Raw genomic sequence first — 25,872 nt, 5'->3', positions numbered from 1 at the left:
CTTGCTGTTGGATGATCTCATTGGAAGAAAAACCCCTACAACTAACTTCGTTGTTGAAGAAGAAGGCCTGTGATTGGCTGATGAAATGGGGGGCGGGACTTTATGCCTCTGTCTGAAAGACTGAATCGCCTATGAGTCGCCATTGAGAGAGAAAACATTTGATATTGTGGAATTTGTACAGCGAGGGGAAACAACGTTTCACCACACAGCTAGATACAGGAGAAACGACGGCGCAGCTGAATAGATATTTAGCTCGTTTTCTTGGTTCCGTGGGGATAGACAGGCTTGGTTAGGAGAGGCAGCCGTTCTGAGACTTGCCTCTGTTGTCGCTGCTCAAGCTGCTAACGTTACTTTTGCCAGCTCTTTGTGTCGACATGGTTTGTTTTTGTTGACGGAAGCCTCTCCTAGCTTTGGCTGGGACCCTTTGGGTAGATGTTTAAGTGTCAGAAATCGGCCTTTAGTGACAAAATACACGAGTGACAACAGCATAGACGACACGGTGAGTTAGTTGGGATCCAAAATCCGAAGTGAACATCAAGGTGTTTGGAGAGAGGAGATGGGCAACTGTCTGAAATCTCCCACTTCGGATGATATCTCTTTGCTCCACGAATCGCAGTCAGACAGAGCTAGTTTTGGCGACGGCACTGATCCGGAGCAGGAACCGCCACCGCCTTACCAGGTAAGAGCCTTCAGAAATTCATCATAAAAGTCAGGGTTTCTTTTAAATACAGCGACACGGCGTATGGTTAGTTAACGCACCTCTTTGTTCCTTAGCTACATACAACTCAGACGAGTTCGGGAGGGACGAGTATCGTTAGCCTGTTTATGAAGAGAGACCTTTTTGTGTATGTATATTTCCACAGCACAAATGTTCGTCTAAAGCCACGAAGAAACGTTTTAGTTACCTGCCTTAACCGTTGGCCTCACGTATGCTAGCTGTGTTGTCGAGCTTTATCCAAAACTCTCTGTGTGTTGTGTGGTCCAAATAGCCTAGCTTACTCAATGCTCTTTGTCTTGTGTTTTTACTGGACGGACAGTGTCTGAAACCTGACATGCTGTTTACAGACAGGCCGTTAAACCGTACGATGCCAAATGCTTCATCATATCAGCCGTTTTCCTTATCGACTGAGCAGCCTTTTACACACCAAAGGATGTTCTTGCGCCGTCATGGATGGGTTTTATAGTGTGTTTGGAGTGCAGTAGGTTTCTACACATCTTCGGTATCGATGTGGGTCACTTTTTTCTTTCGGTTTTACGCCACTTTAGCATTAGACATGCGGAACTGGCTCCATCAGTACACTTAAGCATCTGTCTAGTCTTGATATTAACACACAGAGTAGACTGGAATGGTTTATCATTGAGATATTTGTTCTTATTGTGTCATGTAACAGTATTAAGGATAACCAAGATTTCTGAGGTTTTAAGGTTATGTGTTTTGAGAAGCAGTGTACAGCAGGTCCGTCATTTCTTTACAGACTCATTAATTTCAGAAGAGGTTGATGTGGATTTTTATGCTATTTTGTCTTTGAGGTACTTAACTGTGGTCATGAACATGTGAACCACTCCATCGTTGTCCTAATTTGTCACTGCTCAGTTTACTGTTTCCTCATACTGTGGAACTTCACTGAGAATAAAACTCCCCAAATAGAAGTTACATCATTGGAAAATTCATAGCAAAGCCTGCACTTTTTAGTTATTCAAGGTCCTGAGGGCTGCTACAAGTAAAGTTAACCTTGTGGCCTGTAATATTTTTATAAGAATAATAAGCAAGTGCATTACTCCTTGTGTTATCTACTCTCTTCTAGCTTGATACCCCAGTGCAATGCTCTGGCCTGGTACTGACAAGTAATGTTGGACTGCTTTCATGGACGGGGATTAATCCTAGATTTGGCCTCACTGCAGTGTTTCACCATTATGCTTAAACTGGGCCATTGAGTTCTTTCATGTTTTGTTTAAAGTTGTACTTTGAAGAGACTGATTTGATTGAGAGAAGCTGATTCTTGAAGCTTTAGAGTTCAGTTTGAGTCCTGTAATGTTGCAGCATTTTTGCCTCCAGCTCTGCAGACATGCAGACATTTGCACAGTGTTCTGATGGAGGATAAGATGAGACAGATAGTGTTCCCACTCTTTTCAGTACTGAAGTTCTCAGAGCAGGAGTTACAGATTCTCTTTGACAGTTTCTTCTGTCAGTATACAATCTCCTACAACGTTTGAAGAAGTGCATAACTAATAAATAGTCTCTCTCTCCATCTCTGTCTCTTTCTTTTTATCCCTCTCTCCTGCTTGTTCCTTCTTTTTCTCCCTCTCTTTCTCTCTCTTTCTACCTCTCTGTTTCTCATCGGGTGGGTGTTTTTCTGGACTCGGCACTTTTCTGCTTAGCACAGGCAGAATTCCCCTAGGCTGCTCTGTATTGCTGTGGAGTTCTTTAGTCTCTGGGGTGCAAGATCAGACAGGGGTGTAAAAACAGAGAACTAGACAGTGGAGGAGCCTTTTTTTTTTCAGCCCAGTCTCAGAGACCGGGGCTGCTGCTTCATGCAGTATCCTGACAGCCCTGTGCAGCTGAGGCTATTGTTGGCTGGCTGTTTGGAGGTGTGTTTGGACTGTGTGGAGCAGACAAAGAGAGAGCCCGGGCCAACTTTAGAACCCAAATCATTTTCAATCTCAGCGCATTCCTGTGCTGCCTGCCAAGAATGCTCAATGTGTTTCTCTCTTTCTTTTTTTTTCTCCTCTCCCTTTTCTGGAAAGTGGAGAGCTGTAGACAGACACTGTTTTCTCAGCTACTGCAGTAGAAATCTGTAGCTTTTTAGTTTAATTCTTAAGAACTTTTTCCGCGTAAAAGGTATAGCCCAGTGTTTACAACCTAATTTTTGTCTGCTCCATACGATCAGTTATGACAGACAGTAATTTTGACTCCTGAATTTCCCTTCTCTTAGAAAAGAACAAAAATTTGCTGACAAACATGCTCATAATAGAAGCCAGTGGGCAGCTGCTTCAGGAAAACATGGTGCTGCAGGTTTTGTAGCTTGTGTTAGCTCTGATTTCATTTTTTTGGTCTTTTAAATGACTTATTCACTTATTTGTGGGAAGCCCCTCTTCTGTATGCCACAACAAACACCTTTGTCTAGTAAAATGTGCTATTATTGCTGTAAAAAGCCTACACCCTCAGCAGTGAAATCCCAGTCTATTGTTACTTTGTGACACATACGTTTCAGGCCCATGCTCTCACCCACATGCCCAGAACTGCCAGCCAATGGGTCTTTTGTGTGCTGCCGGTTGGAATAGGACATCCTAGCGGCTGCTTAGCAGTTGGCAATGCGTGTTTGAAAATGGAGGTGGGAGGCCCTTGGAGAAGACCCCTGGGCTCTTTTCCAGCCTCAAGCACAGACACATGTCCCAGGAAAGACCACAGGTAGCAGGATAAGAAGGAGCCTGTGTTTGTTGTCGATTTCTTATCAGAGCTGTCATGCTTCCTGAATCATGTAGCTGCTGTGTTTGCAACATGAACAGTGTTGTAATAAGCTCAGTGCACAGTCCGCTGGCTTTACACCAGTTCCACTGAAGCCTCAGATGAACGATAAGAAGCTGCGGGGCGAGTGTTCTCTTTATGCTGATGTGACGAGTAGGCCTAGAGTGATGACGCGATCAGTAAAATGATTAAAATCAGAGGTTTTTTTGATAATGATAATGTACGCTTAACGTATTATCAACAAAATGGTTATCGACAAAATGTTCTGTCCCTCAGACTTGAACTTTAATCAGTTACTTCTTTAGAACACAAGCCGTTGATGTCTGCCTTTAGCTCGCTAGACAGGAAGGGAGAATTGTAAACATGCACTTGTGAAACCTCAAATGAGAATGTTACGACACCATGATGTGACACCATTCTCAAGCCCCATCTTGCTTGTGGTCCGTTCCACCACTCTTATGTCTCTCTTGACTCATGTCCAAAAGAAAGACCGCAGATTTTGAAAAATTGTGAATGGTTAAGAGTAGGGATGCATCAAAATTTCGCCTACTGACACATTTCTGCCGAATATGGTCAAAAATGTTACTTTCAGTTTTTGGCCGTAAATTTTGGCAGAAAAAATGGGGGAAAAAAGTGTCATTTTGTTAACAAATAATTTCAATGATAATAAAAACGAGAAGCAATGATTAAATTTTTTTTTTCTCCCCTTCGTTCTCCTGCATTGGTCAACTGACTTTCCTGCACTAGTCAGCTGTTGACTGCTTATAACGTTTTTCGCAGCAGCACATAAACAGTGGATAAAGTCGGCCGCATGGACCTATTTTGTGGTTTCTGGGAGGGACATTAGACAAGTGCTTTATGTCGAGTTTCAAGAGAGGGTATGATGCCCTAGAACTTTGCTACAAGTTTGATACCACCAAACATGACATCCTGCTCAATATGCAGAACACAGCAAAACGAAAAGGAAAGCAAAGGAAGCTGCTAGCTTGCTGATGCCGTCTGTAGCCACGGGTTTTGAAATGACAAACATAAAATCGCAAACGACATTGCCAAAGTAAAAAGTATTACTAACAAAAATTGTATTCCCTTGGGTGACCAGCGGTTCTCTGTTGTCAAGAATGTTAGTAATTTTAGTAAATGTATTTTATGCAAACGTTTTTTATTTATTGTCAACTCAGTTTTGTCTTCTTCAAAACAGATTTTTATTAAGTTTTATTAAAATTTTGGGGTGGGGTATGTCTTCTCTGAAGTCTGTTTTGAAATGTCCTGTTTCAGCTGATGTTTGAGAGCTTAGACATCCTTTTACACAGGTGTTTTTCCTGAGACCAGAAGCTGCTTTATCTGAAACCGGATGCTGTGCTCTGAGGATGGGCTAAAATGTACACTATAGAATAGGCAGCTTTTTATACAGGCATGTTATCAGTACAGAGTGTGTTCAACCAGCGCAGCTCAACAGCTGCGTTTACAGAACAATCTATGCTAGGTATAATAAATATGTTTTTATTGTAGATTTTCAATTCGCCCAACATGTTTAAGACTTCAGTTTTGTTCATATGTGAGAATACTACTGTCTTCCTTAGGGCTGGGTATTGTTAACAATTTCACAATACAATACATATCACGATAGAAGTAACAATATGATTCAATACAATGACAAAATGCACCAGATGTAAAACCCCTTCAAATTTGTTCTAAAACCACAGTGATAATAAATACATTATCTACTGTGTCACAAATCACATACAGCACAGTATAATCATCTCTTTAGAATTTAACATGAAGCCGCTCTACAAAGGTATTCCAAAAATGCTAACGGCTAGGAGCTAATCACAAACCGATACCTCACCAAAACCGTGAACTAAACCACGTCTGTGAAAGTGAAACTAACTCAAGTACACGATGAACAAGGATCACACAGGTCTTAACAACAGCAAGAAAAGATACTCACTTCACACACACAGACACACAACCGCAGACTATACACTAATGAATGTACTACACTCTGTACTCCATGTGCAACATGAAGGGACTGGAGTGGGACTGGACCAGAGCTCCTGTCATCCAACGCAGCTTTTTATACAAATAATAATAAATAAAGAGAAACCTGAACTATTAGCACATTTGCTAGTCGCTGGGTGCTGTAAATTTTGTGTTCTCAAACTTGAATGCAGTGTTTTTTTCACTCATGAATATACACACCATGTGGAAGTAAATTCATAAATATTGATGCAACAGTTACTGTATGTGTATCACCACAAGCTTATCCACGGTATGTTGCCGTATTGATAATTTTGAACTCAGCCTTAGATATTAATATAGGATATCAATTCCTCCAACATGTTTAAATGTTAAGTGATGTTGATGTGTGGGAATACTAGTGTATTTCTGTTTGGATGGTTTGCATGAAATAAATAATAATATTTTTTGCCATTACTATGGACTATTACTAGCTTAACTTGGTTAAAGGTCACCACACACTGGACGCTTTGCCCTGCGCAGTGCAGTGTCACATAGCAAGTTGCCGTTATGGAATGCATGCAGTGAGAGCACTGATAAACTTCATTTTCTTTTTTTTTTTTAAGTTCAAATTTTTACATTCTGCTCAACTAAATTTAATGAAATAAAACTTTCACCATAATTTATCACTCTTGGCTTCAGTTTACTACCTCTTTGCAAACTGGCTGTTTTCAAGCTAAAAGAAACGAGGTGAAAAAAGATTAGGCTAGTAATGTTAGCATTTGTCTGTTTATTTATCTTTCTCTGTGTACGTTGTAATCCACATGTGATCTTTTATGTGGCACATGTGGCTTTCTGTGGTCTCGGTAATGTAATGTAGTAATGGCAAAATGCGCTGTGCACTGATAGAAACCGAACAGTACTTGGAGTTGTCAAGTGCCAGCATGCATTGACATTGAAAGTTGATGCTGGTGCGCATACCTTCATTAAAAACAATGGTTCTGAATTTTTGTACATGACACATCACATCCAGTATGTGGTAGCCTTAAAGGGGAATTTCACTGATTTTTCTGAATTTCTCCATAATTGAGTCTTTCAAATGTAAACAAAGTCATTCGGAGTAGTTTGATGTGAAATGATTAATTGTAAAGAAACTTACCAACAGAGTGGTGGTGATTGGACTCAGGGGTCACACTGTCTACAACACAATCACAGCCTTTTTATTTTGCTTTTCAAAACCATGAGTGAACCTGCATGTCTTCTCGAGTCGAGTCACGAGTTTTCATATCGCTGTGGCCGGAAGAAAACCTTGTATCTCCAACATGATAACTTTACAAGAGAAGGAAAAAAAGCTGCTTTACTTTTAATGTAAGTCAATGGAAGCAGACTTTTTTCCAAGTCATTTTGGGTCAGTTCTTTTAGTCTATTCATCATGCAATTTACATACAATGTAAAGGGTAACAGGTATTTTCAAGTTATGTCAAAAACTGAAAAACATCAAAATTGGAGATACAAGGTTTTCTTCCAACAACAGCGGTATGTTATATTGATAAAGAAAAAATGTATTAAGTCTGAAAAAAAAGGTTTTCTTTGGGTACTTTTGCTTTACAACACCCTGCATGTACCACCAGCAGAGTTAAAAATAAGTTGTAGCCCAAAACGTCATAAACATAATTATTCATTATAAACATAACTATTGTCTCAGACATCAGGCAGCATATGCATAGCAACTTTCTGTGAGGGAGCTTTTAGAGGTATTAAACCTTTCTGATGTCTGGTTCCTATCACAATCGCTGTCAACAGTTCTGACTCGTCAAGTTTCTACAAAACCCTTCTGAACGACTTTGTTTACCGCTTTTTACTTTTGCAGAAAATGTAAAAAAAAAAAAAACAGCTGGAAGTAAAAGAGTGTTTAAGTAGTTTGAGCATGATAGCCTAATTGTACAAGTCTGTCTTAAGTTAAGTTTATTTGAAAAGCAACTTATTTAAAGCTCTTAAAGCAGTTGGACTCATGTCTATATCAGCTGATACTGAAGGTTTCAATATTGGTATCATGTGGGGGGAGAAAGCAGCATCTCTAGTGATGGAGAGTTTCTGTTTGTGTGTCTTTGGTTGAGGGGGAGAATGGTGCAAGCTGGCCATGAGAAGATAAGTGTAACTGTGTGTGTGAAAGAGAGAGCGAGAGACAGCAGATGCATATGTGCGTGTCTAAGGCTTTGATAGAAATGATGGAGATTCCCTGTAGCCTTTCAAACGGTTTTCCCCTCGTCTCGCCCAAAAGCGCCGGTTCATCATATCGATTCCATTCATGCTGGCTGGCGGCCCGTTCTCCAGCTGTCAGTTTATTTTACGGCCGGGCTGAGGCCTGTTCCTCCCTCACTCTTTCCTCTGTCCTGCAGAGAGCACACACTATGGGTGTGTGAGAGAGAGCTCAGCTGAAATGTAGCACCCTGGATACAAGCAGCCCCCAAAAGCCTACTCCTTACAGCCTTGTTTATCTTTCCCTCTCCTGCTCACTACCTTCTGTCTCTGTCTATCGTTTTCTCCACTCGTTCTGTCTTCTCTACACGCATACGCATGTCTACAGGGAGCTGTGAAAGCAAAAGAGAAGGCCAAGAGTGATACAGTCTGGGGCAGAGGTTGTTAACAAGCCCCTCACACACTGAGAAGAAAGAGCGGTGATTTATGAAAGCAGTTCAAGATGTTGGAGCTGATGTTCCTTTGTGTCTCATGATTCTGCAGTTGGAGAAAACAATAGTTAGAACAGCAATACATAATACTTTCCACTAGCAGTTAAATTGGTATGTAAAATGAAGGTGATTTAGGAGGAGTTTGCTTAATTTTACGTCATTCACCAAAGTCGCCACAAAGTTACCACAGATTTCCTTTTCTTCAGGCAGGTTGCCTGACGTTGAGAGTAATAGTCTGCTTCTGTATGCTGAATAAATGGTGTGTGTTGACTCACTTGACGCAAAACAAAACTCCAGGTCATAACGAAAGATGAAAGGTCAAACCAGTGCAAATATCTCCAACACAGTCATTTTGTGGTGTGGCTACATGTTTGGGCACTGACTGTGTGTGTGTGTGTGTGTGTGTGTGTGTGTGTGTGTGTGTGTGTGTGTGTGTGTGTGTGTGTGTGTGTGGGGAACATTTTAGGCCAAAAGACCCTTTCTGCTTCTTGGTTAAGGCTGATTACTGCTCTTGTTCTTTATGAAAGAGGGATTGAAGGGAAGTGTTGATTTCTCTGAAAGCAAGAAACTCAGACAGCCTTCACAAAGAAACCATTCACATGCGATAAGATTGCGTAGACCATGTAGAAATAGTCCTTTCTGCTGAAACGCAGCAGTCCAAAGTCTCAGGTACATAACAGGGCCTGACGATTATGAAAAATTTTCCACTGATATCGATTAAAAGGAGCTAAAAAATCTGAAAATATAGGGTGATATAAATTAATTTGGTCAAAAATCAAACCATCTTCAGTAGTTTTAAACAGTGTTTTACAGTGCTTTACTTACAGTTCATTATCGCAGTTAATTTATCAACTGTGAATTTTCAAACTGTCAAATTTCTTAACCACAGACAGGAGAAATGTAGTTATACAGACATGTCTGTAAAATGCAACTTTTCGTTTCGCTCATACTGCGTTTGCAAATAAGTAAGAATAATATAGTGTGATACGGTGAAATACAAGTGCCTGAACATAGGCTCGTTGGCAAGGACACTTTGCTAAGGATATTAATGGGTCAGAGGCAGTGTGGCTATAACTAGGATAACTGCTCTAGCTGGCATCAGCTACGACTAAAAACAAAAAACCTATTTCTCTGTTCTCAGTTTATTTTAAAGTTTATTCAAATTATTATTTAAATTATTTTTATTTCTCAGGTTATTTAAAGTGTGACTGTTTAGCTCCCTCTGTATTTGCCATTAAATAATATTACTTTACACTTTGCTAGCTACACTATGAAACATATTTACATATAGTCAGAATTCAGTACTGATGAACCTGTGTAACCTTATAGCCTAATAGCAGCCGATTTTAGCGGCCAGCTCTTATATTGGTTGGATTCTAGTACATCAACTTAAAAAGGAAACTGTCTTTTTATTTGACTCTGTATGTAAAAATCTCAGGCGTGCTGTAGGAGTTTTGAAATCCCCTTGGCGTCATTGGCAGAGATATTGAAGTTGAGTGCACACCCGTTTGTAACCACATTCAGATGCTCTTCAGCCATGCTTTTTGTTTTTTTTTGAAAGTGTAACAAGATATTGTTTTTTATGTGTTTGTTACTGTTCATTCTGATGTCTGTGTTTAGGCTGCTCTCTGTGGACTGTATGCTTGTGCACATGTAGGATAACGATGTCTTGATTTGAGGCAAGTGTATACAGGCTGTCGTTGCCTGTCTGGCAGCTTGCTGACGTGCTGCTGCTGCTGCGTATGCTGCTGTTTGTTTAATATACACCTCCTCAGATAAAGGTAGTCCTTGATCTCATCACACCACTAATGGTGACAGGACATAACTTGGAGCTTCCAAAAGAAAAAAAAAAACACAACTGGGCCGCTGACTGACTAAAACTATGATTCCTGTCATGCTAATAGCATGTCTCTGTGAACCTATTCTTGAGGACTGTCAGTGTTTTGTTTTAACCCTGCACTTCACAGGGCTTAGCCTCAGATAAATGTTTCTAGCTAACATCTCTGAGGAACATCAGGCTGTTTTCATACCCAGCGATATTGAATCCTTTTCATTCCTTTTGGTTGGTTTCACGCTACAATGGCAAAAATGGACCAAAAATTGGTCTGAAATTTTGCAGGGATACAAGCACTCACCATGTTACGCTCACTTTTGCCACCATAAAAAAGAATACTCCAGTGTTAGATTCTCTTTTTGGTGTGGATCATCATAAAAAAGACGTTCCCAGCAGCAGCGAACTGAGGCAGGGTTCATCTCGTGATTTTTACTGGACCACGGTTCAGTTCTTGGGGAGGACCTGAGTACGGGTGGAATTAAAAAGGCCAAAGTAAAAAGTTCAATAAGTAAGGAAGCGATCTTAGTTTAGCAAAGTAGCAGAAATATTCAAACTGACATTTAATAAATTCACCAAATGTAGTAACAAACTGAAATGTCAACATCAGTTCACGTGTAAGATGTGACTGAGTTATGGTTCTGGTAGTTATGGTACCATTTCTGGATCAACATACTTGCAAACTTGTCATTTTGAATGATGAATGTCCCTCATCTCCACAAACAAAGCACAGCAGTAGTACAGTAGTCATTATTCAGCCAGCCTACAGATACAGTATTAATTTTTATTGACCAGTCCGAACTAAAATAATGTCTGTTGTTGTAAATATCTACCAAATTTCCTTTATATTAACCTTTTGATGTTGATGTGGTAAGCAACAGACTTGTAATAAACAAATCAAATGTTTTGGACAATTAAAATTAAAACCAAGTTGTTGAACTTGGTGAACTAAACAGTTCCACAGCAATTAGCCTTGTGTTTTAGTCCCAGAGTGCACCAGAATCCACCAAATTACAAAAACATTCTCCTAGTAAAAAAGCCACTGGACCTCACCACAGGGGATTGGTTTTTGAACGCGTGTCACTTTTTCACTGCTTCATGTCGGATCAGTTATGACAGTTCACTGAATGTCTGTTTTGTCAACATTCTGTCTGGAGAGCGGATTGTAAACATTTGTTAGTAGAGGCAGTATTTTATTTGTATTTGATGGTGCTGAAGGTATGATTGCATACAGTCTCATTTTGCAGAAAAGGAACATCTTTTATATTTTTGCAGTTTTTTTTTTTGTAGAAAAAAGATGGACTTGTAGAACGTTAACTGAATCTTAATGCAAATAAAAGAACTTGTGTGACTCCTAATTAAACATGTAATTCCATTTGAATCGTATAACAATAACGTTTGATTTTTAAGGGTTAAGACTAAAGAAAGAACCTAATGTTCATTTTTGTTTGTTCCTCTTTAAAGAGGAATTTTACCCAATTTTCCAAATTAGCGTTATTCAGCTATTGAGATGTAAACGTAATCATTCAGAGGGGTTTGATGTGAAATGGTCGATTCTATAAAAACACCTTTACAGTGGTGTTGAGAGGAACCAGGACTTTAGTTTTTATATGCAATCATAATAAAGGAACAATAGCAAAAATCTGAAAAAGAAAAATACATTTTAAGCTAAAACCTTCTCTTTAGGTTAATGCTTTTTAGCTTTTAGAGGTCAGAGGTTCCTATTGCTGCCACTGTGAGCAGTTGGCTAGAACATTTCACATCGAACCACTCTAAATGACTTTGTTTACATCTTAATCATTTAATTATACAGACAGTTTAAAATTTGCACCTAAGTTGATTTTAATATATTTTCAAGAAAATACAATAAAGATGTTGACGGGGGCATCAGCAGATACGTTGTTTTTCTGCCTTACATAAATACACTGGTATACCAACAAAAATACTATAAATGTAAACTTTTTTTTTCCTTTTATGCGAGTCATTTCGTACTGGAACAGGTCTATCTGGGCTCAGAGTTCTCTGTGAGTAAACCTTTTCCAGCACTCCTCCTACATGCCACTTGCTCATCATGTACTCTGCTTCCTTCATTATCATAAACAGCTGCTCGGGTCAGTTATGAGGAACTCTTCATAGAGTAGGCTTACTCGGAATTGGCCCGAGGCTTCACCTTGGCAGGTAAAGAGCAAATTCTGAGCAGCTCTGGTTTCTGTGTGGGCCTGCATCGACCGGCTGTGTGTTGTGCCTGAGTCATGCCAGCCGTGGCCCTGCTTGGGGCTAATCCACTGATACACAAGCACAGGAATGTATGTGATGTCTGCATTTGCTCTCGAGGGTGGAGTGCGTCACTCGTCTTGTTCTTTTAATGTCATGCTGTAATGGAAGTGAGGTCATTGAGTGATATCATCTGTATTACAGTGGAAAACTGAGATTTCTTATTCACTGTAATTCCCAATTACCTACAGCATTGAGGAGTATAAGTTATTCATGTCCAGGAGATATATTTGAGCATAGTCCACTTTCATAAAGAAGGAAAATAAGTGAAAAACGTCTCTCCAAAACTAGAATACAAAAGCTTATTAAAAGATTTAGAGAATATGACAAGAGTGCAAGATCTGGTAGACCACCAAAACTTCCACCATTAGATATACCATAACTAAATCTTCCATCTTTGAGAGACAGGAGAAAATCAAGCTCCACATTTTCACATCTAAGGTGTTTCTGACTGTCCTTCCACTGCGAGAAGACAACTCACTGCTAAGAGTCTTTAAGGATGTGTAGCTGTCGAGAAGCCGTGTCTCAGAAAAGGAAATAGATACAAAAGAAGAAAAACGCAGCGCTGCTAGTGTTCTCTGAACAAATTTCTGGCCAGGCCTCAGCATCACTGAAAGTGTTTGTGATTACTTGATTGTGAGAAGCAGAAAATGCAATCTTCTAGGACTGAACTTTGGAGGTGTGGAAAAATATGCCTGCAGATTTCTTTGATAAACTAAAAGCAAATGTTTTGAAAAGAATGGAAACTGTAATAAAGACAGAGTGGAGACACTAAATACGGAAAATATTGACATTATACTTGTCCCAGCTTCTGTGAAATTTTCTGTTAAATATGTATTATACTAATAATAAAGGGTGGTCTCTGACTTTTTTGCAGTACTGTACATAAAATCATGACTGTGCATGCGTGCATGTATGTCTGTGTCGTTGGTCTTTTGTTTTTGCATCTGGGTTGGAGAACCAAATTCTTAGAACAGGCTAGGCAGAACAGACGAGGTAGGCGGCCCAGTGGAAAGAGTTTTGCGTGTGTTTGTGTCTTGACTTGACTGTGTGTACAGACGGGCTGCCCAGCGATTCTTGCGATTGCTTTTGTCTGTTCAGGAAGAGGAGGGAGGTCTGTAGAGGGAATGGTGTGACCTGCCAGCTCAGGGATAGAAAGACTGAGGGAGAGCAGAGAAGACAGAAAGGAAAGCCTGGGTTTGTTTTGTGCCCTAGTGCTGATGGAGGAGGGGGGGTGGTCCAGACAGTACATTTTGTCTGCTCTGTGTCCGGCTTTAAAAGCTTACCAGACAAGAAAGTCTCCAACCTCTGAACCTGCTCTCATTTTCATTCCAACCTCACCTAAAGCTTGGCAATATGAAAACAAAACACGGTGATAAATATTTTAGAAAAATACCTCAATGTTGATGAATGTTGACGATGATTAAGAGGAAAAAGAAAACCCCATTAATGATTGTTGCAGCATTCATACAGATAACAAGTGAAAACATTACAGTAAAGTGACATGCTTTGGGGCAGTAGGTGTTATTTAGTCACTGTTGGAAGAAAACTTTGTATCCCCAAAATGTGTTAAATGTTAAAAATGAATGAAAAGAAACTTAACTTTATTGTACATTAACATAATAACATTTTATTTTGGACCATTTCTGTTGCTCCATTAGGTCATTAAATGTTCTCATACTGTAAAGGGTAGCTGGTGTTTTCAAATAGTGGAAAAAATTGACTTAAAAGGTTTTGACATAATAGCCATTTGTGAATGCCTCAGTAATGCATGATTGTCTTGTGATGCTCATGGCAGTGAATGTGTTTGAGTGGTGCTTCCTGGCCATACACTTCTCCTGTGACTGCTTCATAGATGAGGAAATAAACAGATACAAAATACATCACCCTAGTTGGGTGTTTCATTTTCTTGACCTTTTTTTAAATTACACAACCAGGACGCAGTGTGATCGGATTACTCAAACCACATTGAAGTGTGGTCATAGATGAATCGTGACCACCTTTAACAGTGCAAATGGAATGTGTTTTCTATATATGTACCTGACTAGCAGGTGAGACAATAAACAAGTTAAAAAAAGTAAATGTATGTATTGATGTGCTTTTTATGCAATAAAGTGAGAGAGTGAGAGCTGGTGTTTGTGTCTGGAGGGTCTCTGCATGATCCTGCTCCATGATTAAGTAATAGGAAGGTGTCAGTTGAGAGAAGCTGATGCCGTCGCTAAGTGATCATGTTCTTGTCCTCCTCCTCACCTTGCCCCCCATGCACTAGCATACAGACGTCCCAGCCCCAACCCACCCGGTCACCCCGACCCCCCACACACGCACAACATCAACCCGTGGAACAAGAATGCTGACATAGCATTTATGCAGCTGCCAGTCCAACTGACCCTGCCATCTCCTGTCTGTCTGTCAAAGACACTAGCACTTGTTTCTTTCACTCTAGCAGGTTGTGGCTTTGCAGACCTCATCACTTAAAAACTGTGACATGCAGTCAGGTCATTCAGTCAAGTCATCCAGCCTACTGTGCTCGCGTAAGCTGAAATTAGCTCAACGTCACTGAGTCATACAGCTGATGATGTTGCTGGCTCACGCTAGTGTCCATCAGTGAGCGTGTGTCCCCGTCATTGAGTGTACATGCAACGTCTTAAGGGAATTATCAGTACCTCTTTTATTTGTAGGACTGCAGCTTTGCATTGGGTAATCAAACCATCAGAGGGGAACCCCCATAGTGTTTTAGGCCTTCAGAAAAGGTCTAATGATTTCTGTGAGATAAAAAAGCGATATGTGGGTAGATATAGCCATGCTTGCTTCCCCATAGGTTAGCACTTTGGCTGAACTTAAGACCCAAAACGTCAGATTAACAACTAATTAAGATGTGACAGTGGAATCAACCAGTTTTGTGAGGGACAAACCATCACTCTGGGCCTTCTGAAAGTCCTAGATATGTCACTGACTGTAAGTTCGCTTGACCAATGCATTTGTCATGTTAAAAATAGAAAAACAGCAGCAGCTCTATACCAGGGCTAGTACAAACTTCAAACGTCTTTTACAAGCTTCAGTTGTCCACATTCAGTGTAGGACTGCCAAGTGTTAATGTGAATCTCACAAACATTGTTAAAGTGCCATAGAGGCGCTATATAGCATTATTGCTGAGGATGCTCCCGCCTTGTTTTTGTGATAGTTTTGACATTTATGTGCTACACTTAAGGCCTAGCTTTGACAGTAACAGTCCTCCACTGCAAACCATCATGTGTATAATTTTATACTATTTAATTTCATTTTTTTCCCCCATCATAGGACCATCATCATACAAACCTCTCTGTATCACAAATGATTTCTTCTTTTATGGTTCAGTGAAACAGAAGTCAAATTGCCTCCAATGCTTCCTGTAGCATATCACAATCTGGCAGAATGGCCACATGCATCATATGAACATTACAGAGCATTGTAGAGTTAAAATGTAGCATAATATTTTTGCGTAAACTTTGACCAATTGTGGCAGCCCAAATTACTAATGCCCCGTAGAGCACTTCAAAAATGTCATCTGTTCTAATATTTTACATATCCTTTGTATTAAATTGAGTTATTAGTGGTTGTGGGTGTGGATGTGTGTGGTGTGTTTGAGCAGGCAGTCTAACTTGTTTGATTTGACGTGTCAGCACGTGGTTGTGGACTGCCTGCAATGCTCTGACCTACATCTCCTGTGTGTGTGCTGACCTGATCTCACAACTCACTTCTGATCTGCTTGCTGATATGAGGTCAGATGTGGCCCACCCAGACCCAGAGGTCACCTGGTGGTGCTGCATCACCCAGCACAACCCTGACCTCAGAACCACTCACCATATACAAACATCCTCTCTCCCTCTAGAGGCCTGCATGTATGCAGTATCCGTGGGAAAAAAAAAACTAGTCAGCCTACAGAGGTGAAACTTAGAGGTGTGGTAAGCTGTGGCTTTGTGTGTGTGTGTGTGTGACAGAGAGCAGAGAGAATGCTAATCATGTAACAGGGGGAACGTGCTTTACTGCACCACTGTGAATCTTCCATCCTGCTACCATAGCTGAATGTATTTACAGTGGCACTTCAAAGCAAAATTTATTCCAGACTTCATGAGGGAAGCACATCTATATTGTAAAGCTAGTCAGTTCTGATGTAATGTTCTCCTGCAACAAGGGATATTGGTAAGGATGGGTGAGATGGAAAAAAGTTGACTCCTCCAAACTTAAGGGCATTTTCACATTACACAATTTCTGAGATTTGTAAACAACTTGGATTGGAGCTTGGAAATGCACCACCAAAACAGTATTGCCAGAGTGGTATCTGATTTGTAATGGAGAAGTTTTGGGTCTTGAACCTCTTTTGGTAGTCCACATGAGCAGTGATTGCAAATTTCTTGTATAATGTCTCAGTTAGGAACTGTGATATAGCTCCACATGGCTGCCATTTTCACTGTTGATCCGCTGCAGCTCAGACTGTTTGGATATGTCTGCAGTGACCTACGCAGGACAGTATTTTTTAGTAACTGTTTCTTATTTTCAGTATAACAGAAACATTAGTGTTAGATTTTGATATTTTTTCATTTGTGTCAAAATGCTTTAATTTTTTTTGTGCAAAAAAACAGAAGTTCCTTTTTTGACCATTTTAGAGGCCACTGATTCGGTGCAACCCTTAAAACCAGGAAACGGCCTAACGGGTTGATATCCAGCAAGCTTCCTGTTACTGTATAGTTTATTCCATCATTATACACTGGTTAATGATGTTTATGTGGTATAATTGGTCAGATTTTTTTGTTTATTATGTTTGCACTTATTCAGTGTTCTAGAAGTACTGGCGCTACCCATGTTTTACTCTGTGTGTTGTAGTAAAATACGTGGTACAGATCTATGCTCTGAAAGTTTGTGATGTAGTTTATAATGATAATGATATCCTCATTTTCACCTCTAGACATTAGGTGGTTGAAATGAAAGTGGTACTGTAATCACTAATTATTACTTCTTTGAGTTATTGGGTGCTTGTTAATAGCAATAAGCATGATTGATGTTAAAGGCAGTGAGTGTGCACATACTCATACTCATGCGCTGAGATAGGTGTCATGTTGTGTCGAGATGTTTGTTGGCAGTGTGAAGGTGTCTGAGCTACAGCACTGCGGTAAAGTCTTTTATAGCTTCTGATTAATAGCCAGTATATTTGACTCCCACTATTGCAGCCAGGCTTCAGTCTCACTTTTTTCATTTTAGCACATTATACTGAGTGGTGGGTGGCTCTGCAAACAGCACTTGCAGTGTGAAAAGAGCTTGAGAGATAGTGGATTTATGTCTCATTGGTGAAAAAAATTATTCACTGTTGAATCAGAATCTGGGCCAAACTCAATTTTGAAGTGTTACAAACCACTGACCTCACTGGTTTCAGGTTTCATTTCCCCATGGATGGGTATCGATTGAATAGCGCTACAGTCTTTGAAGAATTTCTGGTTAAGAAATACTTCATAGATGAAAATTGTAGAGCACCAGACAACCTGGATGTGCAATGATGTGTCTCAGTCCGTTATGAACAGTATCAGATGGTATATTTGCACTCGTGGTGTTACGAGTACTGAATGACTCTGCATACCACACACCCGTACACCAACTGATCTCTCTAGAGACTGCTGAGTAGGCATGTTTCAATGGAACCCATTCTCTCGTCCTCTGTGTCTCTTTCTCTCTCTCTCTTTCTGTGCATTTTAGCAGCTCCCCCACATTTGCAGTGAAACCGTTTAGGTGAAATATTGCCCCCTAGTGGATCACAGTTCAGTTTTTCCCCTCACAATATGAAGATGCTTACTAATAACCATAGTCCATTTCATTACTGAAGTGCAGTTTCTTGACTCACTTTATTAGTCATGTTCTGATATTGGTTTAGAGTCGAGGATATTTAAGGAGAAGTGTTTTATTTTAAATTTTATTTTATTTTTGCAATGTTGTTTACTCTTGGACTATTTTATGCACTGATGTATTCATGTATGTGTTCAGGAGCAGATCCATGTGCCCATCTACCATCCCACCCCAAGTCAGGCCCGGTTGGCAACGCAGCTGACGGAAGAGGAGCAAGTGCGCATTGCCCAGAGAATTGGCCTCATCCAGCACCTGCCCAAAGGGGTCTTTGACCCTGGCAGTGATGGCACTGAGAAAAAGATACGGGAGTGAGTATCGTATTTTAATGGCTGGCTTTTGAGCTCATTTTTTAAAGAAAATGTACTATTTTAATGGACATTTTTTTTCTTCTTTTTCTTTTTTTTTAATGTAAAGTGCCGCTTGGTTCTTCTGAGCATCTCTCATTTATTGTCTTTTCATGGAAACTGCTGTCAGTGATTAAAACTAGACATCTAGGTGATTCCTTTTTACTGAAGTCACTTATAAATTGCGATTATAAATTGCAATATTGGGGGGGCTTCTTTAGAAAATCAAATCAAATCTTGACCTCAGGATCGAAAATGGCATTGAACATAAAAATTTGCCTATCATTACTCATTCTGCCTATTATTATTCATAATTTTTTAGTACCAGGACTAATTCCTTGATTACAGATTTATGGAGGGTACTTTTTTGATACCTTATTAAAAATAACAAACTGAAAGTGTGTGTTACTTAAACCAGAAATGAGTGTGAAGTGCTTTAAGTGGGTATATTTAAAAACTGGTCATTTCAATTTGGTGTTGAATAAACCAGAATTTTCAATTCTCTGTAACACTGAATTAATTCAGTTGGTACCATAATTATTGAATTTCAATGACCATGACCAGCCCTAATTGCTACACCTCTAAAATGACAAGAAAGCGTAAAATAAAGTTTCAACTTTTCAGTTTGTCTGTGTATGTAATATATTATGCATTACTGTCACAGTACAGTCCTGTGCGAAAATCGGACACCAAATTTAATTTGTTTCATTTCCAGTCAAAATGGCCATTATGTTATAAATTTTTCAGGAGATATTTCTGAGAAGATTACGTGTAAGATAATACCCTAAGAAACATAAGAAAGGGGAGATCAAGGAAAAATAAGAAAGGGGGGAAATGAAGGAAAAAATAAAAAATAAAACTTGAAAATCAAATAAAGACGTTGCTGGTGTTCTGAGTGGACTGACCACCCCAGAGTTCAGACCTCAGCATCACTGAGAGTGTTTGGGATTGCTTGGATTATAAAAAGCAGAAAATGCAGCCAACTTCTGAGATGAAATTTTTGAGTCTTAGAAAAACTGAAAGCAAGTGTCCCTAACAGAATGGAAGCTGTAATGAAGGCTAAGAGTGGACACAATGAAAAAAATCTGTTAAGTATGGTTTCTGCTGTTTTCTCTGCTTTTTTGTTCTTAATGACTATTTTGGCTTGAATATAAAAAAATGAAGAGTTGTCTCTGACTACACATTAGTACATTGAATAGCACATTGGCCTTTTTTAGGGCTGACTGAATGATGACATGTTTTCTACTCTCTCTAGGTGTGTAATCTGTATGCTGGATTTTGTATATGGGGATCCCATTCGGTTCCTGCCCTGCATGCACATCTACCACATGGACTGCATCGATGATTGGCTGATGCGCTCCTTCACCTGCCCCTCCTGTATGGAGCCTGTGGATGCTGCACTTCTCTCATCCTATGAAACCAACTGAACTCAGGCTGTGTTAATCCTACCCCTACACACACACACACACACACACACACACACACACACACACACACACACACACAGAGCCCCCAGTCCCAGCCCACACTTTTCTTTTCAAGGAATTAACCCTTCTACAGTTCTACAGTGAGGGGGCTGGAAGGGGGTAGTAACCCATGACACCATGGGATACTGGATTACCTGAGATGCTCTCCTGGGTTGTCCTGCTGGACAGGGAAACCTGCCTGAGCCACACGAGTGACTACGTCATGTGACTCTCTCTTTAGCATCCCGACAAACCATTCTGCTGTGGCAACTCTTACACTGGACGGCATTAAACAGTAGAAAATTGTACAAAAAAAGACTTTAGGGGAAAAATGCAATTTGTCTTATTCTCCCTCCTATTCTCTGTCTGTAGTGCAGTAGGGAGTGGGGCTCTTTCTCTCTTCCTTTCTTTCTTTCTCTTCTCTCTCATTTTTCTCTCTCATTTCTGTTAAGGGCTCGTTTGATTTCTCAGCTGAGATGAAAATGACTAAATTATGAAATGCTCTTGCACACAAATTACAAATGGTGAAATTTGCACTTCTCCGAGACATTTTATCCCACCGAGCCCCTCCCTGTCCACACAGGGGCGTGTGTGACAACTCATTCCATTCAGCTTTCCTGTTGGGTACCCTGCAACTGCAGCCACTTGCTGTAGTGGGAGACTAGAAGTAGAACCTCTCCTTTTGTGGGCATGATCAACATGCCTGAATGCCAGTTAGCCTGAAGCGTTTTTTTTCTTTTTTTTTCGTTTTGTTATGGTTTGTTTGTTTGTTTGTTTGTTTGTTTGTTTTTGTTTTTTGCTTGTTTTTGGAGTATCCTAAAATATGCAGTGCTCTCTGTAAGAAATTGGAGACTGAGGCAGTTTTTATTTTTTTGACTCTTGAACACCTTGGATTTAAAATGTAACTCTGCTTTGTGAGGTTAAAGTGCATATGTACAGCTTTAATTTGAGGTTATGTCTGCCCATATCAGCTGAAGCATGTATGAATTACAGCCATTTTTATACATAGTCTTCCCAGTTGAGGGGACCAAAAATCATTGTGGACATTTGGCTGCTCAGTTGTTTTTTTTGGCCTGCAATTTACTGCATCATTAACTCATGCACAAGAGAACTAACAAATGATATAGAGTTGCCTCTAGATGTGGCATTTGCATCTGAAGTCTCTTGCTGTTTTTCCAATGGCAGTAAAGCAGGCCAAAAAAAAATCATTAAATCACATGGAGACACAGAAAACATTGGGTGTGTCAGAATCAACTGTTTGGTACATTGTTGAGCAAGAACGCAATAGTGAGCTTACCAGTAGCAAAAGATCTGCCAGATCACACAAGACCAAAATAAGTAATGTCCAAAGAATCATATGGAGAAACAGTTGACGACATTGTAGATGTATGACATACACCTGCACAACCTGCAGGATTCACCACAAGTTGCAAACCACGAGCAAGTCACGAAAACAGAAAGGCCTGGATTAAAGAGTACATATAAAAAGCCTGTGGAGTTTTGAGACTTACTCTTATGAACAGATAAATATTAACCCTGGACCAGAGTGACTGACGTCAGCTGCAGGATGAAAGAGTTTATGAAGTGTACAGTATTTTAACTGTTCAGCTCTGATCATATGCCTCGGAACATGTTGGATGGCACTTCGTCTTGTATTAGGACAGTAACCTGAAAAACGCAGCTAAAGCAGCTGTGGAATTATTTCAGGGTCCAAAAGTTTAACATTGTTGATTGGCCAAGTCAGTCACCTGACTGAGCACATTTCCCTTACTAAGGACAAGACTGAAGGCAAAGTAGAAAAAAAAAACAGGCAGGAAGTGAAAATGGCTGCAATACAGGCCTGGCGGAGTATCACCAGGGAAAATACTCAGCACTGGGTGATGGCTGTTAGCTGCGGACTGCATCTGCATGGATTTGCATTTTGAACTCGAATTACATTTATACAAATAGTTTACAATAAAATGTACAGTTACTTATGGTACTCTGAAATAGAACCAACTTCGTGCAAAAACATAGCCTATATAGTTTACATGTTTTGTTGAAGTGAAAATAAATTAACACAGCCTCCACAGGGGACAACCTTAAATAGTTTCTGCTAAATCTGGTGCATACTTTATTTGCTAATTTTGATGTATAAACAAATATAGCATAAAATATAAAATGAGCCAAAACTTTTAGCCAAGCTACATTTTATGTCCCATTTTATATTTTTTCATATGTTTAATTCAACAAATAAACAGTATTCATGCATTAAAATAATTGAAATCCAAATAAACCTTGGATCTCTAGAATTTGAGCAGTTCAGTCGAAGGCAAAACATTCTTGATTTTTAATGTAGGTTAATATAACGAGATTTTATTTCATGTAAATTTGGAACATTTCTATTGGTCCATTCATCATGAAATTTTACACAGCTGCTGTAATGATGTAGAAAATTAAATCAGAACATATGCAAATACATTTTTTTTTTCTTGTTTGGTCTGGACAGTCGTGATATACATCATGGTATTTGATGACATTTCAGTTTGCATAAATAAATGCTTTATTAAAGTTATTCCCTTTATATCCCATTATATAAATGTTAACCAGAGATGAGCCACATTTGTATTTGTATTCTTTCAAAACAATTTTTCAGTACCCAGCAAACAAAATGCTGTGGTAAACTGGCTTGGATACTTTGTGTGAAGGAAACAATAGATTAAAAAACAAAAACTAAACTAATAATACTACTTGGCCACTGTTGTTGTTATGGATAATATGCTCTTCATGTATTACCATGGAAAATCCGTCTCATGGTGTACCGGTAGAGACAATGTATTGTCCAGCATGTCCTGTACGAATCTAGTGAGCTAGACTAGAGCCAAAATAAGAAAAATTGCCACTGTCCAGTTGCTTACAGAATGCACTGTACTCCCTCGAGAGGAATTAGGTTTTCTGCTTGGGTTTGTTCTGGAATGATGTTGCTTATGAATGACATGTGAGAAGGTTTTGAAGCATTGCAGCGGAGCTAGTGCTGCCATTGCATTCTGAAATATCAGCTTGTCACTCAAACCTTTTTTCATTTGTGTAGTTTTCTTTTAATCACATTTCTTGTGCTCATATTGTAATTAACAGTAGTGTTATAGCTTGTTCATTACCAGAACCAAATTTTATTTAAAAAGATCACTGGAGCAATGAAATGCGTGGCAGCAGTCTTGACTGCTATGAGTATAATTGCTCATGCAAGAATAGTTTTAATTATAAGTAAATATGAAAATATTGGATTATAATGGGTAAGGATTATGTGTTGGTGACCTATTAGTAGTTGAGAATACATTCTATTGTGTGCATCGAAGGCAAACTTCTGGGGAGTTACTTGCCTTTCTTTTCTAATAACAGGACTAATGCACATCCTGTTTGTTAATCCTTTTCTCACATATACACCACAATGACTTATTAAAAAAGTATGCATGAGTGTGCAATTACCACACCATTTACTTTGTCACTTTGATTTGCAGAGGCTTTTACCCCCCTCATTTATCTGCATATTTAAACCACATACAGTAGTTTTGCTGTTGTTATTGTACATATAGATTGTTTTGTGACTAATTTTTATTTTAATCAAATCTCGTACTTTAAAGGAAGTCCATCAAGCATAAACATGACAACATAGAGACTGTAAATCTGTAATTGCATATCTGACTTTTCATAGTAATTGTTTTTTGAGGTCCAAGTCAGTTTGAATTACTTGCACAGCTCTTGCTCGGGCAGCAGGAGAAAGCAGTTGTTGTTTTGGCCTGCCTCCATACTGTGTCTCCTATTTCTTCTTTTTTGTCTCTCTTTAAAACAAAACAAAAAAAAACAAAAAACAAAAAAAAACAGAAGAGGTATAAAGTTGTCGATGCATGAACCGAAACCAAGCGAGCCGGACGTGCAACGGCCAACAATCCATCTATACATTTGAAATATCCCTTAGCCTATGTGTGAGGTTGTTCGAATACAGACCCTTGCTTTTCTCTCCTCTAATTGATGGTGAAGCACAGAAGAGCTTTGAAAATGTTGCTCCATTTTTGTAACTCCCCTGTCATCAGTTCTATAAAAGGAAAACAGAGTCATCTTCATGACTAAAGGAAGTGGAAACTCGTTGCTGGTTTTTGTTGAGCTGTTTTTCTGCTCTTGATATTTGATCATGAGGGGGTGTCCTGCCCATCTCCCCGTTACCAACTTCATCCCTGAACTTACCCAAACATGTCAACAAAAAATGAAACACAGAAGTGGCTGCTATTAAAGTAATCTTTTTCCAAGTTTCATCTGTGTTTGAACACATTTCTTGTGGCTGTGTGGTTATGATAGGGAATTTGTTGTTTGTGAAACCCCTGGGTTCTCATATCTGGTCAGCTAAACGCCAGCCGAGTTTTGTGAAGTATTCTTTTTTTCGCCATTTCCATTATAGAGAATAATTTATTAACTGGGCCTTCTTAAAGGGGCATTCTGGCCTAAAACTAGCATTTAACATGTTATTTTTCGTGTCATGTACTGTTCTGTAGTGCAGTGTTGCATCATCGGCCTTGTCTGTTTGAAGGAATTCATGTTTTGTGTTTTTGGCCATTGATGTTCTCTCACTACAATACCCAGTATGCACTACACATATACGTCATACAACCCCACATGCCAGTGATAAAATGAATCCTGACTGATAGCATAGCTGCTGATGTAGAGGCTAATAAATGCAGATAATGATAGCCAGCTAACAGGAGGAAAAAAAAAAACATTTCAAACAGCTTGCCCTCATGTATCCACCCCAGTGCTTGTAATTTCTCAAAAATTCCTCCCACCTTCAAGATACATAATCAGAAGAGGGTTTTGCTAGTCTTTAAATCAGAAAATCTTGCTCTAGGGGCTACTGCGGGCTGCTGTAGATGGCGAGTCAGCATGTTTACAACAGATATAGCAGTGGTTGTTCTTCAGTTTTGCTAGATTGTCCCTTTCAATTGCAATTAGCTTTAGCTCTAGGGTCAGCCTGCTAATACCTGCTTTAAGTAGCCTAACTTGGCTAGGCAGTTAGGTCCCCTCCGCAGAAAGCAGTTTTCTTTTCCCTCTCCGTACAGCATGGAGGTCTGTTGCCTTAGTTGGGCTGTATGGGTTCTCAATGGAAGTCTCAGACTGACATCAGCTTTGAGGAGGCCAGAGAGACCTCACCTTATCTGTACCATGCTCATGGACGTCACTGCCATTACACCCACCAATGGAACAAACCAACAATGCAATGTAATGGTAAACTTTCTACAGTGTAGAGAGAGACCAGTAGATGTATGTGGATGTGTTGTGTGCTGACAGTGAGAGTCTCCTGTTTGTGAGTATATATTTATATAAATATGCATCTGATATGTACTGCAGGCAAATAATAAATAGTGTCTATGCTACAAAAGTATAATTTGTCTGTCTTTTTCTAGCACAGGGATGTTTTTTAGATCTAAAATAACTGCCCATTTATTCACTTACCTGTCTGAGGCTCTACGTGGTGTTGACAGAAACTAAATTTTATGTCTGTTGAATTTACTGTATGTATAAGTACATGACTATGACAAGGGTCAGCTGGGATTACAAACTAAAACCAGTTAAATCCATTGTGACCCCTATTGTAGTAGCATTTGTCTTCCACTAGAGGGAAATGAGTGTGCTTTATGCTCATCAATTCTAAGAAGATTTTTTTTTTGTATATATTTAAGTCAGTTTACTGCAGCTTCAAATGATTAACGTTAGCAATGTATTAAGGAAACAGACTGTGTTTGCAGAAGTCACAATGGCATAGTTAGGATCTCATGGGTCCCAGTACAAAAACAATAAAAGTAATATGTAAAGAGCTTCATTCCAAAACGCTGCATAGCCATTTGTAACAATGTGGGATATAATTAGTTTTTAAAAGAATAACAGCCAGCATAGAAATTGAAACACATGATTGTTTCCTAATAAAGGTGTGTAATGTGTATTATGA

At 39.4% G+C, this 25,872-nt stretch overlaps 1 protein-coding gene across 1 annotated transcript; it reads left to right on the top strand.

Annotated features, from left to right (window-relative positions):
• Positions 1-97: 97 nt before the first annotated feature.
• Positions 98-25,308, top strand: rnf11b (ring finger protein 11b). Its single transcript, XM_036579208.1, has 3 exons — positions 98-679; positions 18,227-18,396; positions 19,688-25,308. Exons 1-3 carry the CDS (start codon positions 557-559, stop codon positions 19,857-19,859), a joined length of 465 nt encoding a protein of 154 aa, XP_036435101.1. The 5' UTR covers positions 98-556; the 3' UTR covers positions 19,860-25,308.
• Positions 25,309-25,872: the final 564 nt, after the last annotated feature.

The sequence above is a fragment of the Colossoma macropomum genome, unplaced genomic scaffold (genome assembly GCF_904425465.1).
Source record: "Colossoma macropomum unplaced genomic scaffold, Colossoma_macropomum, whole genome shotgun sequence".
Classification (NCBI taxonomy): Eukaryota; Metazoa; Chordata; class Actinopteri; order Characiformes; family Serrasalmidae; genus Colossoma; species Colossoma macropomum.
The sequence above is the reverse complement of the archived record's forward strand: the minus strand, read 5'-3'. Positions and strand labels throughout refer to the sequence as shown.